Raw genomic sequence first — 23,319 nt, 5'->3', positions numbered from 1 at the left:
CCCAAAGTAGTTAAATCCTTTGCCAAAAGTCGCCAAGTTTGCAGCCAGCATTTATTAAATGCGTGCTTCATGAAGCCAGGCACGGTGCTGAGTTACTTACAGGCATTAATATCTCATTAAATGCTTCCTGCCATGACATGATATTGGTATTCTTATTATCCCCGGTTACTGATGAGAAAAATAGGTTCGGAGAAGGTGAGTGACTTGCCCAAGACCACTCAGCCAGCAGGTAGTTGAGGCAAGATTCACACGGCTAGCGAAGAAGCAGATCTGGAAGCCAAAGTCAGACACTTCTGATCCCAGCCCAGGGCTCGTCTCACAGCCCAGGTTCTCGCTCCCTGCTATCCTGGCTGAAACAATCAATGACCCTCAGGTAGGCTAGCACCCCTCTTATAGAAGTCTTAGGTGGCTACAACCACCAGAAGACCCTTCCTCCCCCCCTCTCCCCGGAGAGAAACGATTTACTGGAGGCGGCGGGCGGGAGAACAGAGAACAGGTCCGCAGGTCGGCGGCGGGCAGCGGAGCAGGGTGGGTGGGGCCGGAGTGCCGGGCTCCCGCCCCTCCTCCCTCTCTTCCTCCCCTGCCTCGTAAGTCCGGGGGCCGGCGACCCACTGTGCAGGCACTGTGGGAGCTGGAAACCTTGGACCGCTTCCCAGCGAAGTGCTGCAGAGGAGTGGCCCAGCGTGAGGGGCCGGGGCACTGGCCAACCCCTGGGACCTTCCCTCTCGGCGCCGACCGCGCAGGGCTGGAGCATCCGCGGAGACCCGGGCACTGCTGACTGCGGGCCGGCTTACCGGTTCTCCGAAGCTCCCACTGCCCGGCGCTCGCCGCAGACACCGCGGCGAGATGGCCGCGCGTGTCGGCCTCCTGCTGCGCGCCCTGCAGCTGCTGCTGTGGGGCGGCCTAGACGCCCAGCTCGCGGAGCGCGTAGGCCAGGAGCTGCGCAGGGAGGCAGAGGTAAGGGGTGTGCGCGGGGAGGAGGAGGTCCGCGTGCTCAACACTGGCCAGAATTTTACCGTCAGGGCACCCAGCTGGTGCCATCTGAGCTGACAATCTGCGTTACCCTCCCCCTGCCCTCTGCACCCTTCACACTTGCACACAAAGAGCCTGGGGCGGCATTCTCTACCCCACCCCCACCCCCACCCCACCCCCGTCAGGGCTGGGACCACACAGGCGCGCGTGGATCTGCATTCATTTTCCCGGCCAGGGAAAGGAGGGAGCGACGAGATGGGACAGACAGGCAAGAGTTGAGAGAGTCCCTGTACCCCAGTTTGTCTCGGAGCCACTGCCCCTCACCGCCTAAGCTGGGGAGACTTGGCAGCTCATTCATCAGATGCCCCGAGCCCTCCCCGGGTGTCAGACCCTGTGGAGCCCCCAGACTGGCGTGGTGGGGAGGGCACACAGACTGGCTGGGACGCCGGGAACAGAACCGGGCGGGCGCTGCCGCTGACCAGGGGGGCAAGTCAGTGCCCAAGCTCAGAACAAGTTTCTTCAACTATAAAATGGGTGAGACTAATATACACAGTCTCAAGAGTTGCTTCTAAAAAAACACACACACACACAAAGACTTGCTTCTGAGGAGCTCCAAACAGTGCTCTGGAGTAACCCTGAGGGGAGGGGACAGGGAGGTGGAGATGAACCTTAAAGATTTCCCATTTCATTCTCCTCCTTCAGACTCCACTGCTTGCTGTATGTTGCCCAAGGGGCAAGTTCTTGTGAGGTAGGAGTGGGGGTGGACGCGGGGCATCTGTTTTCTAGATTTAGGTGACTTTACATGAGTATCATTTCTTTCTTCCCCAAAGAGGCATCTCTGTGTCCTTAGCTCTTCTCAGGAATAGGACTGGAGTCTCCCCTGTTTTAAGGGGAAGAGCTGCAAATTAATTCTCAATTACTGAACCCACGTCTCTACCCTGAGACTCTTGTTCCCCTCAGAGCATCATTCCTGCTCTAAAACTGCCCGTAGTAAAGAGCTTCTCAGCATCCTCCCAATCCCCTTCCCTAGAAGAGGCTGAATTTGGGAAACCTACAGAATGAGGAGAGCCCTCTCTGAATCGCTCTTCCTTCCATCAATCAACCAGCTACTATCACTGTTCTGGAATATCTGAGAATGACCCTGCTTCAACAAGGAGGTCCTCTCTTCTCACCCCCTCCCCTTCTAAGCACTGGTCTCTTGCTCAATGCTCTCTGCTTTTGCACACTCGAGAATCACTTTGTTTCTCTGAATTTAGAATATTACAACAAATGCAAGTCCTCGTGATCCCAGGAGAAAGTTTCTGTCTACAAAGCTACGTTTTGTTAAGGGTCCCACCACACCTCCTCCCGAGTCCAGGTCCCAGGCAATTCCTGGCAGGAGAACAGAGATAATATCTCTGCACCCATGCCTGTGGTGGCCCCAGATGGAGAGAATTTCATCTTGGGGTGTGCTTGGAAAACATAAAATATTTAGCCAATTGAGCCTCTTTCAGTCTATTTAACATAGTTGGGGGAAGGGGATTTTTAACTCTGACAACTATAAATATTTTAAAAGCATACAAAAACTCTGGAAATGTGTAATGGGTGTGTATGTGTCTCTATACATCTATGCATATACATACGGAAGCATGAACCGGGGTGCCAAAAAATTGTATACAAGTGGACACTTTCGTCAGCGTTGCTCAAGCAGTAGTTCGCTGTCATCAGAAGTGTCTGGACGCTGATGGTAACCACTTTGAACATCTCTTGTAATTGCAGAAGTCAAACGTGACTTGTATTCATCTTTTGTTATCGGTATATATTGAGTATTACAATTTTAATACAGTTTTCCTTTTTTAAAATGTGTATACATTATTTTGGCACCCTCTGTATATGCAAAGTGTGTGTGTGTGTGTGTGTGTTTGTGTGTAGATGTGTTTCTGTAGCAAATGCATGGGCTTTAGCATCCGACAGACCTGTGTACAAATCTTAGGTTTCACCTCTACGGACCTCAGTTTTCTTCCCCATACAATGAGGATCAGTAATGCCTATTTCACAAGATTATTGTGTGGTTTCATTAAGATCAGCACAGTGCCTAGTACAGAAAAAGCAGTCTATAAAAGAAAGTTGCTCTTAGTGTTGTTAGAATCTTTATCATTATCTCAGAGAACAGAGCTTCAGATTAAAGACCTGGCTTAGTGACTAGTTCTCCTAAACCAATAACACAGGACAAAATAATTAAGGCAACTATTTTCAGCATTGGACAAGAGGCAGTGCAGGGCTATAATTCCTGAGATGGTATTGCAGTTACTACGGCTATTTACAAATTACCCTGAAACTTAGTGAAGTAAAACAACCATTTACTATGTTTGTAGATACTGTGGATCAGAATTTCAAACAGAGCACATCAGGGCAGCTTGTCTCTTCTCTACAACGTCTGGATGTGGAATCATCTGCAGGCTGTTTACTCACCTACCTGGTAGTTGGTGTTGGCTGGTAGCTGGGGGCCTCAGTTATCCATGTGGGCTTATCCACATGGTCTTTTCGCATAGGCTAATTTGGGCTGCCTCAAAACTTGGTGGCTGGTTCTCCAGGGTGAATGGAGAGAGACAGACAGACAGAGAGAGAGTTGTGTACTCTTTATGACCTACCATGTTTCCCCGAAAATAAGACCGGGTCTTATATTAATTTTTGCTCCAAAAGACACTTTAGGGCTCATGTTCAGTGGATGTCATCCTGAAAAATCATGCTAGGGCTTATTTTCCGGTTAGGTCTTATTTTCGGGGAAACACGGTAGACTAGGATGTGGCATAGCATCACTTCTGCTGGAGCAGTCACAAACCTCAGATCAAGGGGACCCCACGAATGGCAGGAGGAATGTTGAAGTCACACAGTAAGAAAAATCTGGGAATAGATGTGTGGTCATTTAGGGAAATACAACCATCCACAGAAGGGAACCACACAAAATGAGACCCATGTTCACCCCCGCTCTTAGCTCCGGTACAAATAATTCCCTGACTGTAGTGCAGAGAGCTAGACCCTGGCAAAGCACAGCAGTCCTGCTGAGTTCATGGGCAAAGGTCAGAGTTCAGGACACAGAAGAAAAGAAATCATAAAAACAAGCTGTGTGATCTTAAGCTAGTCCCTTCACTTCAGGCTGCAGTTTCTTCTGTAAAATAAGGGAGTAACATCTCTTCAGTGACTTTTAAGCTTCTCTCCAGCACTAAGATTCTATTGGCTTTGATGTGTTTGCATGCACGTGACTGTGTGTGTGTACATTTCCTCTGCCTGTGTGTCTGTCTGTCTGGATGTGACTGTGCTCCCATGTCTCTGTGTGTATCCCTGTGCCCTGCGTGCATGGCTGTATGTGTCCCCTGTGTGCACCCAAAGTAATAAAGTTGAAGGCTTTCCGGAGTGGGCTTTGCCTGGGAGGAGACTGATGGCTTACAAAGCTGCATTATGAACAAGTCCATTGTTGGCCTTAGGAAAACCAGGGCTGCTCACACTACGAGTAGGAAGGGCCTCTACTGCTGAGTCGCCAAATTGAGAGTTAATGAATGACATCACCATCCTGGCCCCACTCCCATTCCCAGCCAGGCCCTACCCTGTCCTCAGGCAACACAGACTATCCCAGGGGATCTATCTGCCATGCTTTGCTCCGACCTTCTTCAGAATCACTAGGCAGTCTGTCCAGGGCTTCCATTCCACTCAATGGTCTACACGTATCTGCACAGCTACTCCTGGGGTGCTGTCCAACCAGCAGCTGGGGAGTTTGTTTCTCTAGGGAGACCCTGGAGGTTCTGTGGAGTATCCACCCCTGGATGCAGTGTCTGTTTCTCATACCCCAGAGCCACTCATTTAACTTTCTGTGAGTCAGAAACTCAGAAGCCTGGGTGTAGAAGCCGTTCCCAAGAGCTCACTCAGCTCAGTGACTCAGTAAATAGAAGTGCAGAAGAGGCTCTGAAGGGTCCCAAAGGACCATGGGTTGGTGGAAAAGTAGTTGTCAAGCCAGTGTGAAAACCAAGAAATCTAGTAAAAGCTGGGTGGTGGAAGCAGGAACAAAGAAAATAAATTCTTCCTAAACCCAGCCTTGGTTAGGGCATTATTTTATGCCTTAAACTTAGCCCTACAAGCCAAGTGAAGACCATGGATTCCTACAGGATGGTTATGACCTTAGGAAAAGTACAAGAGGGTCTGGATGGAGAAGGGCCAGCTTAATGTTTTCCGACTTCCTTAAGGATGGAAAATGAAAAAAGGAGCAGGGATTACAGTAAGAGGTATTTAGGTTACACCCTGACAGAACTTTGTGAATATGAGACTGGGGACAGGGAAAGGAGGAGTAGAGAGAGGAAGTCAGACAGAGGGAAGGGCAAATGGAAAGGGGCCGAGCTGGTCCCACTGCCCAGAGGCCTGCGATGGACCCCAGGGACCAGAGAGCAAAAGCAAAGATTCCTGGCAGCAGATGTTTGTCTTTGTGAAAGAACATGCTTCAGTCCTGTTGGATACCTGCGGCTTGTCAGAAGTCTGATTTGGGGTGTGATGGGAGATGTGATCCCAGCCTCCACTGCAAACTGAGTCCACCAGTTAAGCAGCTTCTTCCTTTTGTCCTGCCCCTGCACCGACTTGCAGAGGAGACAGGAGGAATCCAGCTACAAAGACCCACCCCCACACCCCCGTTTTGCCTTTCTTATTGGAGGGCCATCTCCCAGGGGACAGAGCAGCTTGGCCCCTGCTCCTTCCATTTTAAAGCCTCTGAGTCACTTGTTTAAATGTGATATAAAACATCCTGGATAGATGTCAGAGGATTTGGATTCCAGTATTGGTTCTGTCGCTCACGAAGACCCTTTACAAAGATAGCGCACTTCCCTGAGACTTACTTTCCTCATCTTTAAAATGGGAATAACAACACCTGTCCTGCCTATGTTTTTGCTAGGTGATTGTGAAGCTCAAAAGTCTAATCCCCTTAAAAGTTCTACAATAGTCAAGGACTCACTGCTCCTGATTACCAGAAAACATTTTTATTTATAGGATATGCAAGGCAGAATTCTAGCTATCATCTCTTGCATCTTGACTTGGCTACTAAGGCAAAACACGTATTGGATGCTAGACCGGTCACGTAGTGACTATGTGAAGACGAAATTATAATGAAACATAATATGAAATGGACTAAATCACAGGGAAAGCATCATGGTTTCTGTGTCAGCTTGCCATTTTGCAATTTTTTAATTTCTGGTTTCACTTTTGCTGCTGCAGTTCTTTGGTATGGAGGGTGTCACAGCCAGTCTGTGCATATGAGACTGGGAATTGCCCCTCCTAGACTTCCAGCAAGAAAGCTTTGTAACCGTACAGGGAAAAATAATGTTTTTAATGGGAAAATTATCATAAAGCTTTCCCAAAGCATCTCTTACTGGATTTTTATGGTGCTCCTGTAAGAAACATCAGCAGTATTCTTTGGGGCACAGAGAAGTTAAGTAACTTTGTCATAGTTCATACAGGTAAACAGTTGTAGAAGAAAGGCTACAATAACAGACAGACCTGGAGTAGAGCTTAGCTCTAATCCAACCCCCTCATTTCACAGAAGAGAAAACTGAGGCCCAGAGAGGCACAGGACTTGCCTAAGGGCACACAGCTAGCAGCAGCACCAGGGATAAAACTCAAGACACTCAATCCAGTGCTCTTGCCCTGTGACTCAGGCCAGTGACTCAGAGTTCCTGACTCGGCCTAGATTCATTTTGCTACACCTTGTTGTAGTCTTGCCCTACTCAGAAATGGCCAGAATTTTTCTTTCCCTCAGGCATTACATGGGCTGGGCCCTACACACCCATCGACGACGACAAGTCAGGACTGGTATAGACTAGAACCCCCAGAGTTCTGCTTCCACTCAGCTTCCTACATCCCAGGGAGAATTGTTTTCGTTTTACCCAAACACCACAGCCACGCCCAGGGCTTTTCAGAGGCGACTTCCCAGGAAAGCAGCCCCAGCCCTGACCAAGTGGGTGAGACAAGTTGGCACCAGGTTTAGGCCCGAGCAGGGTGAATCACCGAAGGGGCACAGCCCTCCAGCTTCCTCTGCACTCAGCGCAAGCCTTGGGCTTTCCAAGAGAGAGGATGGGTGGAGAACAGGGAACAGAGAAAACCTGGTGTTTGAATTGCAAGGCAGAAAGGAGCAGCCTGGGTGCTATCTCCATGAAGGAGGACGAGGTGACCACGTCCTCCACGTTCTCTCGGAGAATCCCTGAGAGGACATAAGCCCCAGGAAAACTGCAGTCGGGAAGGGAAATGACTCCTCCAAGGTGGTTAGTGTCGAGCTGGGATGAGAACGAGACTTCACCTCCCACTCCTGTGTCTTTTCCTGGGATCCCTTTGCCACGCTGTCCCCTGCCACACCCCTGCTCCGATGCAAACACGAGTGTTTCACTTTGCAGGAGGAAACTGAGGCACAGCAAATGGACTCACAGAAGAGGCTTAGGGACAGCTCCAAGACCAAAGGGTGTCTCAACCCTGCCTCCTCACCGGGAACGTGGGTCTGCCCCCCTCAACAGGACTTTAGAGCCCTCGGCACTGACGATATTAAGGGGACTCTTCCTTGTAATTAAAAACTTTTTAAATATGGGTATATTAATCATAAAATAAGTATAAGGGAGTTCTTAAGTCCTGATAATCTCCATGATAACACTTCAGGGCTTTTATGGAAATATAAAATGTCAAATTCTTAAAATTTCTTTTTTTCATTCTTTTGGTGTATCTTGGCTGGTGCCCTGAACACGTGCTCACTGCCACCCAGGAGTTCAGCTAGGCAACCCACAGGGTCCCGGAGACAAGTCAGGAGAAAGGCCCAAGATTTCCCTCTGATGGACCCATGGAAAAGACCCACCCCCATCCTGCCCTCCACCCCACCTTTTCTTTTCCAAAGCACCAGGCACAGGCCCAGCCAGGAAACAGGAGACGCCGCTGCTAGTCAATTTCCCCTCCCTCCCGTTTTGGCTTCATAGTTCCAGAACTGGAGCCAACAACCCGATAAGTTCTGGGTGGGTTTGGGGGTGGGGCACAGGGAGTGCCAGCCTGTTGGCCTGTGACCCAGTCTCTCCCAAGTTACTCAGCAAAACTGCTTGTAAGGAGACATTAATTCTCTGGCTTCCCTTAAAAAGCCAATATCTCTATCCTCACCAGGGGAAAGGGAAGAAGCAAAGAAAAGAGCCAGGTACCTGGCTGGGGTGAGGCAATTCTGGGATAGAGCTCCTGAATTGAGAACAGAGGTGTTAACTGCCTATTTAAAGCAGTTCCCATCTTACAAGTGGGTTGAATTCCAAAAGTCTGTTGTCAATTTTCCCTCTAAGGTAAATCAACTAGATCACTGTTTATTGAGCATTTATTACATACCAAAAACTATGCTTAATGTGCATTGCTTCATTTAATCCTTCTGAGAATCCTGTGGAGTTACTCTTGTTCTCACATTGTGAGCAAGGAAATGGAGGCTCAGAGAAGTTAAGTATTTGTCCTCGGCCACCCAGCAGAATCAAGGTCGGGAATAGATTCTGGATTCCAAGCCTAGTGGCTATTCCATGATGTCACACTATATTGAACAGTAATCAGACTTCCAGATTCAGCCACTGGAACTCCATTATGCATCCCCAAATAGTGTCCATATGCAGAGAAAAAAAAAAAAACAGTAGTGCTGAAATCCTAATAAAGTAGTGCAGGAAAACAATAAAATGGAGCTGGAAAGTTCTGTTGTCTAAAATAAAGGTTCCTTAAGGAAAGTGGCTTTATTGAGAAGAGGACATGGAGGTCACAAAAGATGGATACAGTGAAGTTCACAAAGAGGAAGCTGGATACTTGCAAAGGCTTAGGGACTTGCCCATCCTGGCTCCGTGTCTAGTTTCATTCCCATTTTGTGCCTTTTCCTTGAGGCAGAAGCTATGATTGGAGTTGATTTAAGACATACAGCAAAGAAAAGTGAGTAAGAGAACAAGAGAAGACAGAAAATTATTTCTGCATAGGTAACACAACAAGGAAGGGTCAAAATTAAGAGACAGTGTGTTTCTGTATGAGAATTAAGCAGCTGAGGTAACATTCTAAAGAATCCATTCATGGGCTTTATCAGTGAGAAGGGCCAACAGGGAGCCAAGTACATTGTTTCCCCTTCAGGGTAAGCCCGGTGACGGTATGGACAATGAGTCACACGCTTCTATCCACTGGCTTCCAAGAACTTGGTTGCTGAGAGAGCAGCTTCCAGATATGTGAGGGCAGGAAGTAAGTAAAAGGTGTCTGGACATTGGGACGTTATACTAATTTCCCCCGGGAATCTCATCCCCGTCCGTCCTCAGCTTCACATCATCTACACGCTGACAGATTCCAGCTCCTCTGAGCTCCAGGATCTTACAGCCAGTAAGATCTACATTATTCAGTTCATCTTAATCCCACCACCCACGTCTGTTCCTCCCTCGGGCTTCCTCATACAGTAAATGGCGTCACCCTCCAAGACAAAAATTTAGGAGCCATTCTGGATTCCTCCCTTTCATTTCTCACAATTAATCCATCTTAAAGAGGAAAATAAAAGTCACTTGTCTCACCCTGGCTGACAGTACTCCTCTCTCTCTCTCTCTCTCTCTCTCTCTGACGTCCTCACGTGCCCTGCTGCTTCTCATTCACTGAGCTCCAGCCTTCCTTCTTCTGTTCCTTAAACACACAACATCATTTCTAACTCAGGGTTTTTGCATTTGCTGCGGCCTCTGCATCGACCAGCCTTTCCCACCTCCCTGTATTGGCTAGTTACTCCTCACTCTTTAGAACTCCAATCAATTATCAGCTCTTCAGAGCGTCCTTCTCTGACCTCCTGCTGTCAAGTTTCTCTCTAAATTATTCTTAATCACATCACCTGGTTTCTTTTCTTTATCGCTCCAAGACTCTCTCCTTTATTTGTTATCTGTGCTTTTATTGTCCGTCTCTATCCAAATAGGCTCCTTTGGGGGTGTCTTGTTGACCATTGCACCTGGCAAGGTACCTGAATTAACAAATGAATGAACGAAAGGCGGAAGTTGCAGGTTTCAAATTCAAAAAGTACTTTTGTGAAGAGTTAAGTTTTTATACAAACCCTGGGGTTGAGGGTAAGGGCATCTGTTGTTCTTGAGCCTTAAATATATATCTGTATTTTGGGAGAGGAGAATTAATTGTTTAGGAAGAAGCCAGAATTAGATAAGTAATTCCCAATCCATGCGTGGCAGAGCCTGTAGGTGATCAGCTCAACTCTTGATCAGCACTAGGAAACTTCCTGGAGAGGTGAGATGTGTCGGCGCAGAGTTGAGGCATATGCACAGTGCATATTTACATAATACGTATTATAATAGTTACTCTGTATGGAGCCCCTACGAGATGACAGGCATTATGCTAAGTACTTTATATTCACTATTGTGATTAATTCTCACACACACACACAAACCTGTAAAGTAGGTATATTTCTAAGCCCATGTTACAGATGAGAAACCGGTGGTTTAGAGAAATAGCTTGGTAAGTGGTCTTCAAACACAGGCCAGCCTGACTCCAGAGCCCATAACTCTAGCTTCCTGACAATGCCATGAGATACGTAGCGTAGGGACTGCCTGTCCAGTTTTAGAAATAAGGAAGCTAAGGTTCAGAGATATTGAGTGCTTTGCCCAAGACCATCCAGCTAGTCATGGGTGGCCTGGGACTGACTCCACGTCCTTCTGACTTTGATCCCAGGACTCTTTCTGCTATATAGCTCATAGACCCTGTTGGGACACGGGGTGAAATCAGGCATGATGTATGAGCCATTCATGGATGCTTGGAGACCAACGGAGGAGAAAGGATGCAACCCAATGGGAAAAGCTCACGTTCCTCTCTCCCCCAGGCATTTCTGGAGAAGTATGGATATCTCAGTGAGCAGGTCCCCAAAGCTCCCACGTCCACACAATTCAGCAATGCCATCAGGTAGGATGAGGGACATGGAAAACTTGGGGGCTCTGGGGTATAAGTTTGGGTCCCTTCTTCCTTTCTCCTAGAAGGCCGGCCTCCCACAGGTGTCCAGGAGGCCATGCTCCGTTGCTTCCTCTCTCCCCAGCCCCAGCCTCCTGCTGTCTCTTGGGAGGCTCCCTGCCCTCGCCCCCCACCACCCACCCTCCCTTCGTGGTCCTTGATCTCAGTTCCTCCTGACAGGGAGTTCCAGTGGGTGTCCCATCTGCCCATCAGTGGCATGCTGGACCCCGCCACCCTTCGTCAGATGACCCGGCCCCGCTGCGGGGTGGCAGACACTGATAGCCAGGCAGTCTGGACGGAGAGGGTCAGTGCCCTGTTTGCTGGACAGCAGGCCAAAATGAGGCGCAAGAAACGCTTTACAAAGCAAGGTGAGCACGGGGAAAATCTAGCTAGGCTGGGATTCCCCACCGTCCTGAATCCCCATGGCCAGAAAAAACAGTTCAGCCTCAGACTGGGCTTTGTCGGTAACCTCGTCACTAGGGCAGGGGAGGGGAGCCCAGGACCTCTGGTACTTGAGGACCACGTTGCAAACACAGACACTTAAATCAGAATTATACCTACGCTGATGAATTTTCACTGTGCAAGTATTTTCCAGAGAAAAACCCCGTCAAGCCCGCTTAATTCCTGGATCAATTTGCTATGCAGGGCGGTTAAACTATTGCCAACATTTTTTCCTTTATATTTTACTGAAGTTATTTTCATTAGAATTGATTCTTTTGCATAAGAATTATTCAACGAAGATATGCTTCATCGATCAGTGTTAGTTTGTCCACAGCACATTTTTAACAGCTGTATTGAAACACAATTCACATACCATACAATTTACCCATTTAAAGTAAATCCGGTGTCTTTTGGTCTGTTCGCAAAATTGTGCAATGATCGCCACAATCCAATTCCAGAATTATTTTCCTCACTTCGAAACAGACACCCCATGCCCCTTAGCAGTCACTCCCCAACCCCCTCCCCCCAGCTTCTGGCAACCACTGATCTACTTTCTGTCTCTATGGATTTGCCTATTCTGAACATTTCATCATAGCACATTTTACACATTACAGATCCTGCTGTTGTGACTTTCCTTTTATAGTTCTGGTTTTTCTCTTCCCTTCTCCGCTTCCTCCTCTTTCTCCTTCTTTGACCAAATCCAATTTTCCAGGGTCAAATATTACAGATCTAAGATATATAAAGATTTTGTTCTCCTGTCAAGTCTCATCAATAACAAGTTTTGCTGCGTGTGATTTTAACATCTTGATTGTTTTTACTAAATCTAATTTTCTGGGATCAATTTTTGAAGTTTTCAAGATTTCTGACAAGCTGGGCTTGTTTAATCAGGTTTTCACCTAGAATTAATTTTACTATAAGGACTATTGCCTCTTTGAATTTGCTTTAACTATTTTTACCAACGATAACCATTATGAACAGGACAGAAGGCACATGGCTTATTTTCATTTACTAGCTAATTCCAAGGAAAATTGTGGGCATTTCTTCTCAGCCGTTGGAGAATGGTTTCCAGGTGTTTGCCAGTCCGATTCTGCTGTGTCTATGTGTCCAGCCACTCTGGGTCCCCAGTACTGACCGCTATGTTTCTGGACAGCAGAGGAGAGGGCAGGTACCGTATTTCCCCAAAAATAAGACCTAACCAGAAAATAAGCCCTAGCATGATTTTTTCAGGATGACATTCCCTGAACGTAAGCCTTAATTTAATGCGTCTTTTGGAGCAAAAATTAATCTAAGACCCAGTCTTATTTTTGGGGAAACACAGTAGAAGAGAAGAGCAGCATGAGCACAGGAGACCCTGGCAGAGCAGGAAGGGCAGTGTCCCCAGAACCGGGGAACTGGGTTCAGCTGTGCAACCTGAGCTGTCACTTTGCTCTGTCTCCTCACCCGAGACAGGCCCCTTTGGATTGCAAAGGAGAGATGGCCTCTGATTCCCGAGGGGAAGGGGCTTATGGGAATACAGTGGGAAATGGGGCAGCCCCAGACGCAGACTCCACAGTGGCAGGCACGTCCAGGCTAGAGGTGGTCTCACAGAGAATTGAGATGATGCCTCCTGGATGTTCAGGGCCTGACCTGAGCACTCAGGATGCTTCCTTCTGGCAGTATCTCATCCTCTCATGCCCCAGGGGAGAATCTGAGAGAGTCTGGTTGTCTCTGCCCAGTTTGGAGCATCCCTTTTGGACAGAGATTTGGGCTGAGGTACCTCCCAGGCAGGCGGCCTCACCCCACCAACCTTGCCCCATTTCACTGTCTGACACTGACCCCTGGTCCAGACAGCAGTGGCCAAGTTAGACAGAGAATTTCCCTCTTGGTCACAAATGATCCATAGCAGCTTCACTTCCTTCACTTCCTGGATGGGAAGACATTCCCTAGAAAGAAGCTACGAGCTTGGCGGGCACTGGGCATTTCCTATGCCTTAGGAAAGAAAATGTAATAATAACAGCTAACACGCTGAGCATTTATGATGTGCCAAGCATGCTTCCAAATGGGTTAACTCATTTAATCCCATAACGACCCTATGAGATAGGTACCATTTTTATCCTCATTTACAGAGGAGGCAATCTGATGGGCAAAGGGCTTCGGCAACTTTCTCAGGGCCACAGAGCCTGAGTGTTAGCACGCCTTCTTGTCTTTGGGAGGATTAAGGGAGATTCCAGATGTGGATAACCCCATGTGTAGGTGCTTAAAAAATGATGTGGATTTCTAGGCCAGTGACTTTCCACTATGTGGGTTGAATGCCGTGCTGCTGAAGCTGCCTCCAGAGCAGGCTTGCCAGCTGAAGTAAAGGATTCCCAGTTAAACCTGAATTTCAGATGAACAACAAACAATTGTTTTGTTTTTACATACTCATACTAAAAACACTATCTGTTGTTTACCTGAGATTCAAATTTAACTAGGCATTCTATATCCTGAATTGCTAAATCTGGCAACCTCCTTCTGAACGCCCTCCCCTCTGTGCCTGCAAGGCTGATGTTTAAGCCCCACTGCTCCCTCACAGAGCTGCTGGGACTGGGGAACATGGGGTGTGTGTGGGGGGGTGTTGGAAATGAGGTGGAAAGGAAGAAAGGTATGGGTGCTTAGAGCACCCAGCACAAGCCAAGCAGCTTCCCATTGCTAAGTCTTATCAACCCCTTTTTGCAAAGAAGGAAACTGAGGCTTGGCGGGATTTCATAATTTGTTATGTAAGGTTGTAAGTAGAGGTACTGAGATTCTAACCTTTGTTCTTTCCACAGTACCTTTGCCCATTGGGAGTCTGGACTCCAGCCAGGGTCCTCCCCAAGCAAGGAATCTAGCTCTCCACTTTCCCATATTTCCTTTTCCTTTTCTCTTCCCTTTTGGATTTTGGAGCAAGGGTGTGTGTGTGTTGGGAGGGAGGTGGGAGGGAGGGGGAGGTACAGTACAAGGTGCTAACATGGTGTGGAGCTCACCATGGAAACCAGGCCTCCCTGGCCAGGAGTTTGGGATGGGGCCTGAAGTGGCCAGCCTACTCCAAGGACACAAGTTTGGGGAAAAAACAGGGGAGAGGGCTCAGGCTGCCTGCCAGCACTTCCTTCCTGTTTGGCAGGCACACCAATGACCCACCACCCTGCTCCCTTTCCAAGGAAAATTAGTCATTTTCTCATCATTCCTATTCCTAGTTGTCTTCTCTATCCTCCTTAAGCGTGTACACACACACACACACACACACACACACACACACAGAGTTTCACAGAAGATTTTTATCCTGTGAAGTATCACCTTCACTGGCTACCTCGAGTGAGAGAATTGCCCACCCTCCCTGTTTCCTGCCCTTGGAGGGAGGGGTGCCCTAGCTGCAAAGATGCAGAAGGATCTGCTTTATAGTTTTCTAGAAGCTTGAAGATTGGGGTGTGGGGGGGAGGGTTCTGGGAGTTGAGTCAGTTACCCATAGCAGGGTAAGGAAGAGCCCAGCACCCGCCAGCCCAGTGTCCAGTGAAGACTTACAATGCACTAGAATTCTTACCGGCGCCTCTGGACGCCAGGCCTTCCCTCCCTTAGAATCTTTCCCTCTTCCCTCCCTGAGGGTTGGTCACTGACTGGGAGGGGTTGGGTGGCTGCCAGGCCAAACAGGCCTGAGGAGGCAGCATTGCCTTGAATGGAGCTTTGCTCAGGGGTGGAAGAGGCACTTCCACGGGGGTCGGGGGAGGGAAAGGGCACTCAGCTCCTCTGCTCTCTAAGACTCTCCGTTCCATCTGGAGAATTTTAGCTTGTGCAGAGCCCCTGCTTTGACCCAAAGAAGCGATGTTTAGGTGAACTTTCAAGCCTCGAGTCTTAGCAAATTGTGCCTGTTTATGTGTGTGGTATAACGGAAAGTGCACTGAATTAGGTGTCAAGGCCTGTGCTCCTCCTCACTCAGTGTGTGACCTGGGGAGGTCCTTTCCCCTGGCCTCAATTTCCCCAAGGTAGAGACGAGGTTGGATAAGGAGACTTCCAGGACTTCACGCCCCCTTCCTGGTTCAGGCAAAGACTTCCCCAGGACTAAGGGGCAGGAGGCCTGAATCTTCAGCTGCCCCACCAAGGGGAGAGGGAGCTGTGCCCACTAGCCTGGTGTCCTAGCACAGCCAGGCCTGCCCTGCCCACTTGTCACCCGTGCCCCAGGGATTAGGTCCATTTGGGAAGCTGAGATCCGAAACTGAGATCGAGCTGTGAGTCTTCCACTTGGGGTTACAATCTCAGCTTGCAGACCTCAGAATTAGCCCGTGAAAAACTCAAAATATGGGTCTCTATACACCCTAGTCCTGCGTGTGTGGTGAGCTGCACCTGGATCCAGACTAGCTGTCCTGGGGCTCCAGCAAGAGGCCTGCCTCTCGGGCTTCAGGGAGGAATTGCAGTTTTGGACAAAGGAATTTAAACACTTAACTAAGTGGAGATGGAAAAATTTCTCTCAGTCAGTGACAAAACACACCCTTTGTTCTTATTTTGTTTTCACCTCAGAACTCTCCAGAGTCCCTGAGGAAGTGAGGGGGAGGGCAAGTGGTCAGGGAAGGACCTGGACTAAATGGGTCTTGTGGTTGCTTGTCAGCGCAGGCCCCAGCCACTGGAAAGGGAGGCAGCAGGCGTGTGTGAAGGGTGCAGAGGAAGAAGGACTGAGGGGCAGTCGTGTCTGTGACCCCTGTGGGAAAGGGCCGGGATTTGCTGCCAGCAAGAGGTGCGGAGTGGTTTTCAGGCTCAGCCCAGTCTATAGGGAAGAAGACCCCAGGCCAGAGGGTTCTTCAGGTTGGGAGCTTTTCCTGGGTAGAGGCTACATCTCCCCCATCATCCCAGGACTTCCTCAGGCCAAGCCACTCTCCAGGCCTCTCCAGGGGACTCTCCAGGACAAGGGTAGTTCTATCTGTCTAAGAGCAGTGTCACCCCAACCAAATGGGGCTGTCCCAAGGCAAGGGCTGTCTACCCCAAGGCAAGGGCTGTCTTCCCCACCAGATCAGGGGCTCCCTACGGGAAGGCCTATGCCCCCCATCATATATATGTGCCCCCCAGGAACTCCCCATAGGTTCTGTAGCAGGTATGACTAATGCAGCCTCTCTGGGTGGCAGGCAACAAGTGGTACAAGCAGCACCTCTCCTACCGCCTGGTGAATTGGCCCCAGCACCTGCCTGAGCCGGCAGTTCGGGGAGCTGTGCATGCCGCCTTCCAGCTGTGGAGCAACGTCTCGGCGCTGGAGTTCTGGGAGGCCCCAGCCACAGGCCCTGCTGACATCCGCCTCACCTTCTTCCAAGGGGACCACAATGATGGGCTGAGCAACGCCTTTGACGGCCCAGGTGCTGACACAGAGCCTCTGTCCCATGTGGCAGGAGGGGAACCCAACTAGGAGAGGTAGTCAGCAGAGGGCAATGGAGCATTCACTCTCCCCGTAGCCTTATCCAAGCTGCATCTTCAGTCCCCTCATCTATAGAATAGAAACAGTGACCCTGCCTTATCATGTGCCACATGGCTGGCGGGATGGTCAGATGAGATTCTGCATGGAAAGTGCTTTGCAAACTCTAAAGAGTGTTATCGACGCTGGGAGACTCTTCCAAGGTCCTGTCGTCCATCTCCTGCCTCTAGACAAGCCTGTGCCTCTCTTGTTCTCCAGAAGTGGACATTCTCCAGACCCAGGCCCTAAAAACATCCAGAGGCTGCCACCCCCACCCTACTCCTGCCCTCCCCGCACCCACTACCATAGTCACTGCCACAGGGCAAGAGGCATTCTATCCCTCCTACCACCGAAGTGCTTCACTACCCACAGCCCAGACGGTTCTTCTATTTAGCCCCAACCTGAAGGCTCTGGCTGCCATTTAAATTGCTCTCCTCCCATCTGCCCAACACTGGCCTTCAGAACCTGAATGCAGGCTCTCTCCGCATCCTCCTAATCCTTTCCACTGAGGAGGAAAGAAACCTAATCAGACCCTTTCAGGTGGGGACTTAAGCCCTTATGTGGCCTGGGTACTTGGACCCCCACTCCCTTGCACTCTCCTGTTTTCCATCAAGCCTGCTCAGAGCAAAGCCCATTTCTAGGCCCTGCTATCGGGACCAGGGTAGGACTGGAAGACGCCTAGGCTTTTCAAGAATCCACATGTAGGACACGCGTGCTTGCATGTAACTCACTTCACCCACGATGTCTACATGAGATGTTTATGTCCATACCCAGGTGGAGTCTAGTAGATAAGACAGCGCTGGACCGGGAGTCAGCACTCTGATTTGGGACAGATGCTTTGTCTTTTGGAGTTTAGTCAAACACCTGCCCATCTGTGTCCCAGGATTATTGTGAGAGTTGAATGGAAAGGGTTAACATTGCTCAAAGCGCATTCAAATTAGGAGGCCAGTATTCCTCCTGCACTTGGCCAACTCTCCAGGCCCAGGAGGCTCTCCTTTAATGGCAGCCTGTGGACCTCTGTCAGTCCCAGTTGGCCCGGGCTCCAAGAAGGCAATGCTGGAAGGACCCTCAAGAGACTTTGAGGCTGACATTATCACAGTGCAGTTTGCTGACCCCTGCCCCCGCAGAAAGTGAATTGTGAGAGGTGAGGCCCTTGCAACTATATAATTGATAAGCTCTATCTGGGGCAGGAGACAAGCTTGAGAATCACTGATCCAGGCCAACTCCCTCTGTTTGCTCCTATTACGAGCAAGAACGTAGAGACCCACAGAGGGGCCCTGGAAGAGGAAAGCAAGAATACAAGAATATATAGACTTTTTATTTAAGAAAATGTACCTATACGTTGTAAACACAGCCAGCACACAGATCAAGAAACAACTTTACCAACGGCCCAGAAGGTCCCATCATGCCCATTCTGGGGTAACCATTATACCGACTCCTAAACCTTTCTGGAAAGCAGTCCTGTGTAGCACGTATTATGTGCTAGGCACTAAGCAGTACATGTAACATATGCAGATACGCACGTCCCTTTTTAATCCTCAGAACAACCCTGTGAGGAAGAACCTCCTTATCATCACCCCCGTTTTCAGATCAGGAAGCTAAGACACAGAGGGGTGAGGCTACTTGCCCAAGGCCACACGTCTAGTAAATGGTGAAAACAGGGTTGGAACCCAGGCAGTTTGGCCCCATGCTGTATGTACATCACGCTGCCTCTTAGCGTCCATACCCCACGGCCCAGTAATGTGTTCACTGCTCCACACTTCAGCTTCTGCCGGATTTAATTAGGAGAGAAATTATTCAGCAGACAACAGCCACCCCACCCCCCCCAGCAGTGGCAGTTGTTCCCCGGGGCGGTGGGAACTTGGGGGCGTGGCGGGCCTAGTTTCTCCTGACGCTCCGCGACGCCTGCAGGGGGCGCCCTGGCGCACGCCTTCCTTCCCCGCCGAGGCGAAGCGCACTTCGACCGAGAGGAGCACTGGTCCCTGAGCCGCCGCCGCGGGCGCAACCTGTTCGTGGTGCTGGCGCACGAGATCGGCCACACGCTCGGCCTTACCCACTCGCCCGCGCCGCGCGCGCTCATGGCGCCCTACTACAAGAGGCTGGGCCGCGACGCGCTTCTTAGCTGGGACGACGTGCTGGCCGTGCAGAGCCTGTATGGTGAGCCCCCGGCTGTGCCCACCAGGTGTCCCACCCTTGCCTCCAGGCCCTCCTTGCCCTGCAGTGCTTAGGTACCGACTCCTCAAATTGGATCCCCCAAGCAAAGCGCAGGAATCTGGCCTCCCCCTGTCACCGGTCCTTCCAAATTTTGAAGCCTCAGCCTCCCTTCAAATCTGAAAAACCTCTGGCTCCTGTCCCGCCTGCCTGCCGTCTATCAATCCCAACCGATTCCTGCGCAGTCCTCCTTTGCGTTCCAATTCCGGATTCTCGCCCAACCTCTGGCCTTAGCAGTCCCTCTTACTGGATCTGCCGCATCACCCAGACCCAGTCCCAAGTCCCATCTCTTCCCCATCCCAGATCCCAGAGCCACCCTCATTCCTGCTCCCAGCTATAATCTATCCACCAACCTCCCCCCTCCATGACGCTGATGCCCACTTTCCCCCTAAGCCTGGGCCTCTGCCTGGTGGTGGATTCAGACAAGGTCTTCTCTCCCAGAATGACTTGGCCACCCAGGGACCTGCCTGGACCGCAGGTCTGTCTCCCTCGGAGAGGGTGGTGTGGTGGGCAGGGCCAGGAGCTCTGAGTTCAAGTCTCCTTTCCATTCCTGATTAGTAATTGCTCTTGGGCAAAGCATTTCTCTTCTGAGAGCCTTCAATTAGTTATTCCTTCTGAGGAAATGGATAATAATTGAGGCCCTGCTTACCTCACAGGGCTGTTGTACTAGTGGGTATGAACATGCTTTGTAGCCTAAGAAATCTACACAAATGTGATAATAACAGCTGCTATCTTATGAGTGTCTACCATGGGCCAGGCAATTAACATGGCAACATAACCATGAGGTAAGTATTGTCCATAGATGAGGAGAACAGGGATCAGAGAAGTTAGGCTACTTGTCCAAGATTATACAGCTAGGAAGTAGCAGACCAGGATTCAGGAACTGGTGCCAAATTCTAAGCTTGTTGGACTCTGCCTCACTCTCATAAGTGAAGAGTAACGATGTAATTATTATAAGTACTGTAATTATCACAGCCTGGGCCCCTGAACTCTGCCTTCATGCCATCTGCCTTGTCCAAGACTCAGAGAAGAGGATCTCTGCACTTCTTAGTTCCAAACCCTTGTTTGGACCCCCACTCCAATTTTATCTCAGTAGGTTCCTCTTTCCCAGACTGTTTGATAGCAGAGAGGGCATCTGTGTTCAGTGCTATGGTTACCACCAACAGCCAAGGACAGTTCTTACCCTCCCCCCCCCGCCCCTCATGTCAGATAGTGATTAAAGGAACCAAGGGGTAGGTCTTGAGCCCTCAACACACACCCCCAATCAGTGTGCATTCTCTCCCTCTTCTCCTTCCCCATGAAGGGAAGCCCCAGGGGGGTTCTGTGGCCATCCAGCTCCCGGGAAAGCTGTTCACTGACTTTGAGGCCTGGGACCCCCACAGACCTCAGGGGAAGGACTCCGAACCCCAAGGTCCTAAATATTGCCACTCTTCCTTCGATGCCATCACTGTAGGTAAGAGGATCCCATCCGTGCCTCGCTTCCTTCTTCCCTCCTCCCCCACATCTTCAGGGGTCTCCAGAGCTGGAGTACAACGTGGGGGGGGGGTGAATTACAAAATCCAGAATTCCCGTGCCACAAGTATTCTGCCGGTAGCAAGCCCCTGCCAAAGCAACACGCTGCTTTCTCTTGTGCACTTTCCCCTGCGCCCCAACTGTGCACGCTACACCCTCTCTCATCAGTTTGGGAAGCTGGGTTCAAGGAACGCACCTTCTCTGGAAGGAAAGCAGGAAGCTGATGGTCACTGCTCAACTCTCTTGTTTCTCTGGGCAGACGGGCAACAGCGACTGTACATTTTCCAAGGGAGCCATTTCTGGGAGGTGGCAGCTGATGGCAATGTCTCAGATCCCCGTCCACTGCAGGAAAGGTGGGCAGGGCTGCCCCCCCACATTGAGGCTGCCGCAGTGTCATTGGAGGATGGAGACTTCTATTTCTTCAAAGGTACCAGCCCTGGGACAGATGAGAAAATTGAGACCTAGAGAGGGAAGGTGTCCTGCCCAAGGTCAAAACAGGAGGAGGCATCTCAATTCCAATCCAAACCTGTGGGCCCAGGAAATTCTACCAGGAGATTCTTTCAGTCAGTGGTGGATTGGGGAGGTGGTGGTGGTCAGGGGGGAGGTGTCAAGATTGTCCTAGACAGAGAGGGTGGCTCAGTTTCACCGAAGACTCTAGAGGGAAGCAGAGGACAATATCTGAGCTCTGCATTCAGCAGAAAGTGTACCTTCCTTGGAATCCCGGCTGTGTGGATTTGGGCGTGTCACTTAAGTCTTGGAGCATGAAATTCTTGTATGGGGAAAACAGTCTCAGGTTTGTTGGGTAAAAAGAACATGATGTCTGAGGAGTGTGCAGTATATTATTTCAGTAAAGAGTGTTCATTCATTCATTCAACAAATATTGAGTGCCTTCTATGCACTAGACACGGTTGGAAGTGTTGGGATACAGTAGTGAACAAAGCAAAACTCCCTGTCCTCCTAAAATCATTTGTAGTAATGACAGTGAAGAAAGCCCCTGGCATTCCCTAGAGTCCAATCCTCAACCAGGGAGGGGACCTGGCTACCTAGGCCAGGGTAGCTCCTTCCGCGCTCTCTGCCCTCTGCTGACACCTGCTGGAAGTTTAGGCCACAACATTTCCCGTACTGTTGAAGCATTAGTAGGACCCATTTGGATTATTGCGAATAGTAACCACTTTGGGTTCCAACACAAGGGGCAGTAGGGATATGGGGGACAGGTGGGGTGGAGGACCAAAGGGCGAGAGCTGCCAGCTCACTCTGGCTCTTCCAATGCCCCACAGGGAGTCGATGCTGGAGGTTTCGGGGCCCCAAGCCAGTGTGGGGCTCGCCACAGCTGTGCCGGGCAGGGGGGCTGCCCCGCCACCCTGATGCGGCCCTCTTCTTCCCTCCTCTGAGCCGCCTTGCCCTCTTCAAGGGTGCCCGCTACTACGTGCTGGCCCGAGAGGGACTGCAGGTGGAGCCCTACTACCCCCGGGGCCTACAGGACTGGGGGGGTATCCCTGAAGAGGTCAGCGGCGCCCTGCCCCGACCAGACGGCTCCATCATCTTCTTCAGAGATGACCGCTACTGGCGCCTTGACCAGGCCAAACTGCGGGTGACTGCCTCCGGCCGCTGGGCCGCAGAGCTGCCCTGGATGGGCTGCTGGCACGCCAACTCAGGGGGCGCCCTGTTCTGAAGGCACCACCACCTCTTAGTGAACTGTTGGTGCCCTCAAGGTCAACATGTATCGCCTGCCCCAGGGGCAGAAACTGTCTTGGAAGCCTCTCTGCCTCTCTGCTGAAGACCCAGCACAGAAGTTTGTGTTTGTTCCCTGGAGAACATGGCATTGTCTCTGCTGTCCCCCCACGACATGGAGGTGGGGCTGGGATCAATCCAAGGAGAAGCCAGAAAGGGTCCCAGACCTTTTCCTCAAGGACTCGTTCCTCCCCAAGCCTTGGGGATTTTTTTCTTCCACTAAAGGTGCATTTCTTGTCTGTAAGGCTGAAGCACTGGGCAACCAGGGGCTGTGCAAATCTCAAGGGAGAGGTTGGGACCACTTTGCAAGACTGTTGCCTTACCCTCAGGAGCTCCTGGCTCAGGCTTTGGAGGAGAATTGTGTCATATTTAATCAGAGGCTCCACTCAGGAAGCCTGGATAGGCTGGTACGAGGGTCTCCAACCTCAGAGGCCCTGAGGGGGATTGAGACCCAGAGCAAGAGGGAAACCGATGCAGGCCTGCTGGGCCCTGGCTTTTTGTGGGAGGCTGGAATAAAGAGGTGTCCCCAGTGGTGAGCCGGGGGCACACATCAGCCTTCCTTGGAATGGTTTCCAGTGAGAATAAGTCGGCACGGGTGCTGCGGAGGATGAGACCATATTCTACTGGCCAAGCAGAACCAGCAGGTTGTGTGTGTGTGTGTGTGTGTGTAGTTGTGTTAGGGAGAAGGGGCCTCCCCTCAAAAAGCAAAATGTCCTAGCCCCCCTTCATCCCCCCAGATGGAGAACCCCATGTGGCAGGGAGTGGGCAGGGGCATCTCTGGAGGTCTACAATGCTGCCAGCAGGGGGCGGGGGGGCTCTGCAGGAGGGGGGCAGGCCTTGTGCTCACTCACAGTGGCCCCATTCTCCGGGCCACACACGCAGCATTCCAGGAGCTCGTCCTGCTTGGCCAAGAATAGCTAGGATTCCTGGAGAAGGAACCAGCTCCCCCAGCCGCCCTGTCTTCTGCCTCAGCTAGTCTCAGCGGTTCAGCATCTGGTTCTCCTCCCTCCACATCTGCCAGTGCCTCCTTTGCACACACACTGACCTCAGCTGGA

General features: G+C 50.5%; 1 protein-coding gene across 3 annotated transcripts; it reads left to right on the top strand.

The window, feature by feature from the left end:
• The first annotated feature begins 595 nt into the window (after window positions 1-595).
• Window positions 596-22,847, top strand: MMP28 (matrix metallopeptidase 28). Of its 3 annotated transcripts, XM_033091612.1 has the most exons (8): window positions 596-957; window positions 10,820-10,899; window positions 11,125-11,312; window positions 16,491-16,715; window positions 18,722-18,967; window positions 20,325-20,474; window positions 20,793-20,960; window positions 21,811-22,345. In XM_033091612.1, the coding sequence occupies exons 1-8, from the start codon at window positions 847-849 to the stop codon at window positions 22,203-22,205; spliced, it is 1,563 nt and encodes a 520-aa protein (XP_032947503.1). In that variant the 5' UTR covers window positions 596-846; the 3' UTR covers window positions 22,206-22,345. The 3 variants fall into 3 exon arrangements, with proteins under 3 accessions (XP_032947503.1, XP_032947504.1, XP_032947505.1); XM_033091613.1 differs by lacking the exon at window positions 20,325-20,474 and having other exon boundaries at window positions 21,811-22,847; XM_033091614.1 differs by lacking the exons at window positions 20,793-20,960; window positions 21,811-22,345 and having other exon boundaries at window positions 18,722-19,038; window positions 20,325-20,459.
• The last annotated feature ends 472 nt before the right edge of the window (window positions 22,848-23,319 follow it).

The sequence above is a fragment of the Rhinolophus ferrumequinum genome, chromosome 21 (assembly GCF_004115265.2).
Source record: "Rhinolophus ferrumequinum isolate MPI-CBG mRhiFer1 chromosome 21, mRhiFer1_v1.p, whole genome shotgun sequence".
NCBI classification, from domain to species: domain Eukaryota; kingdom Metazoa; phylum Chordata; class Mammalia; order Chiroptera; family Rhinolophidae; genus Rhinolophus; species Rhinolophus ferrumequinum.
The sequence above is the reverse complement of the archived record's forward strand: the minus strand, read 5'-3'. Positions and strand labels throughout refer to the sequence as shown.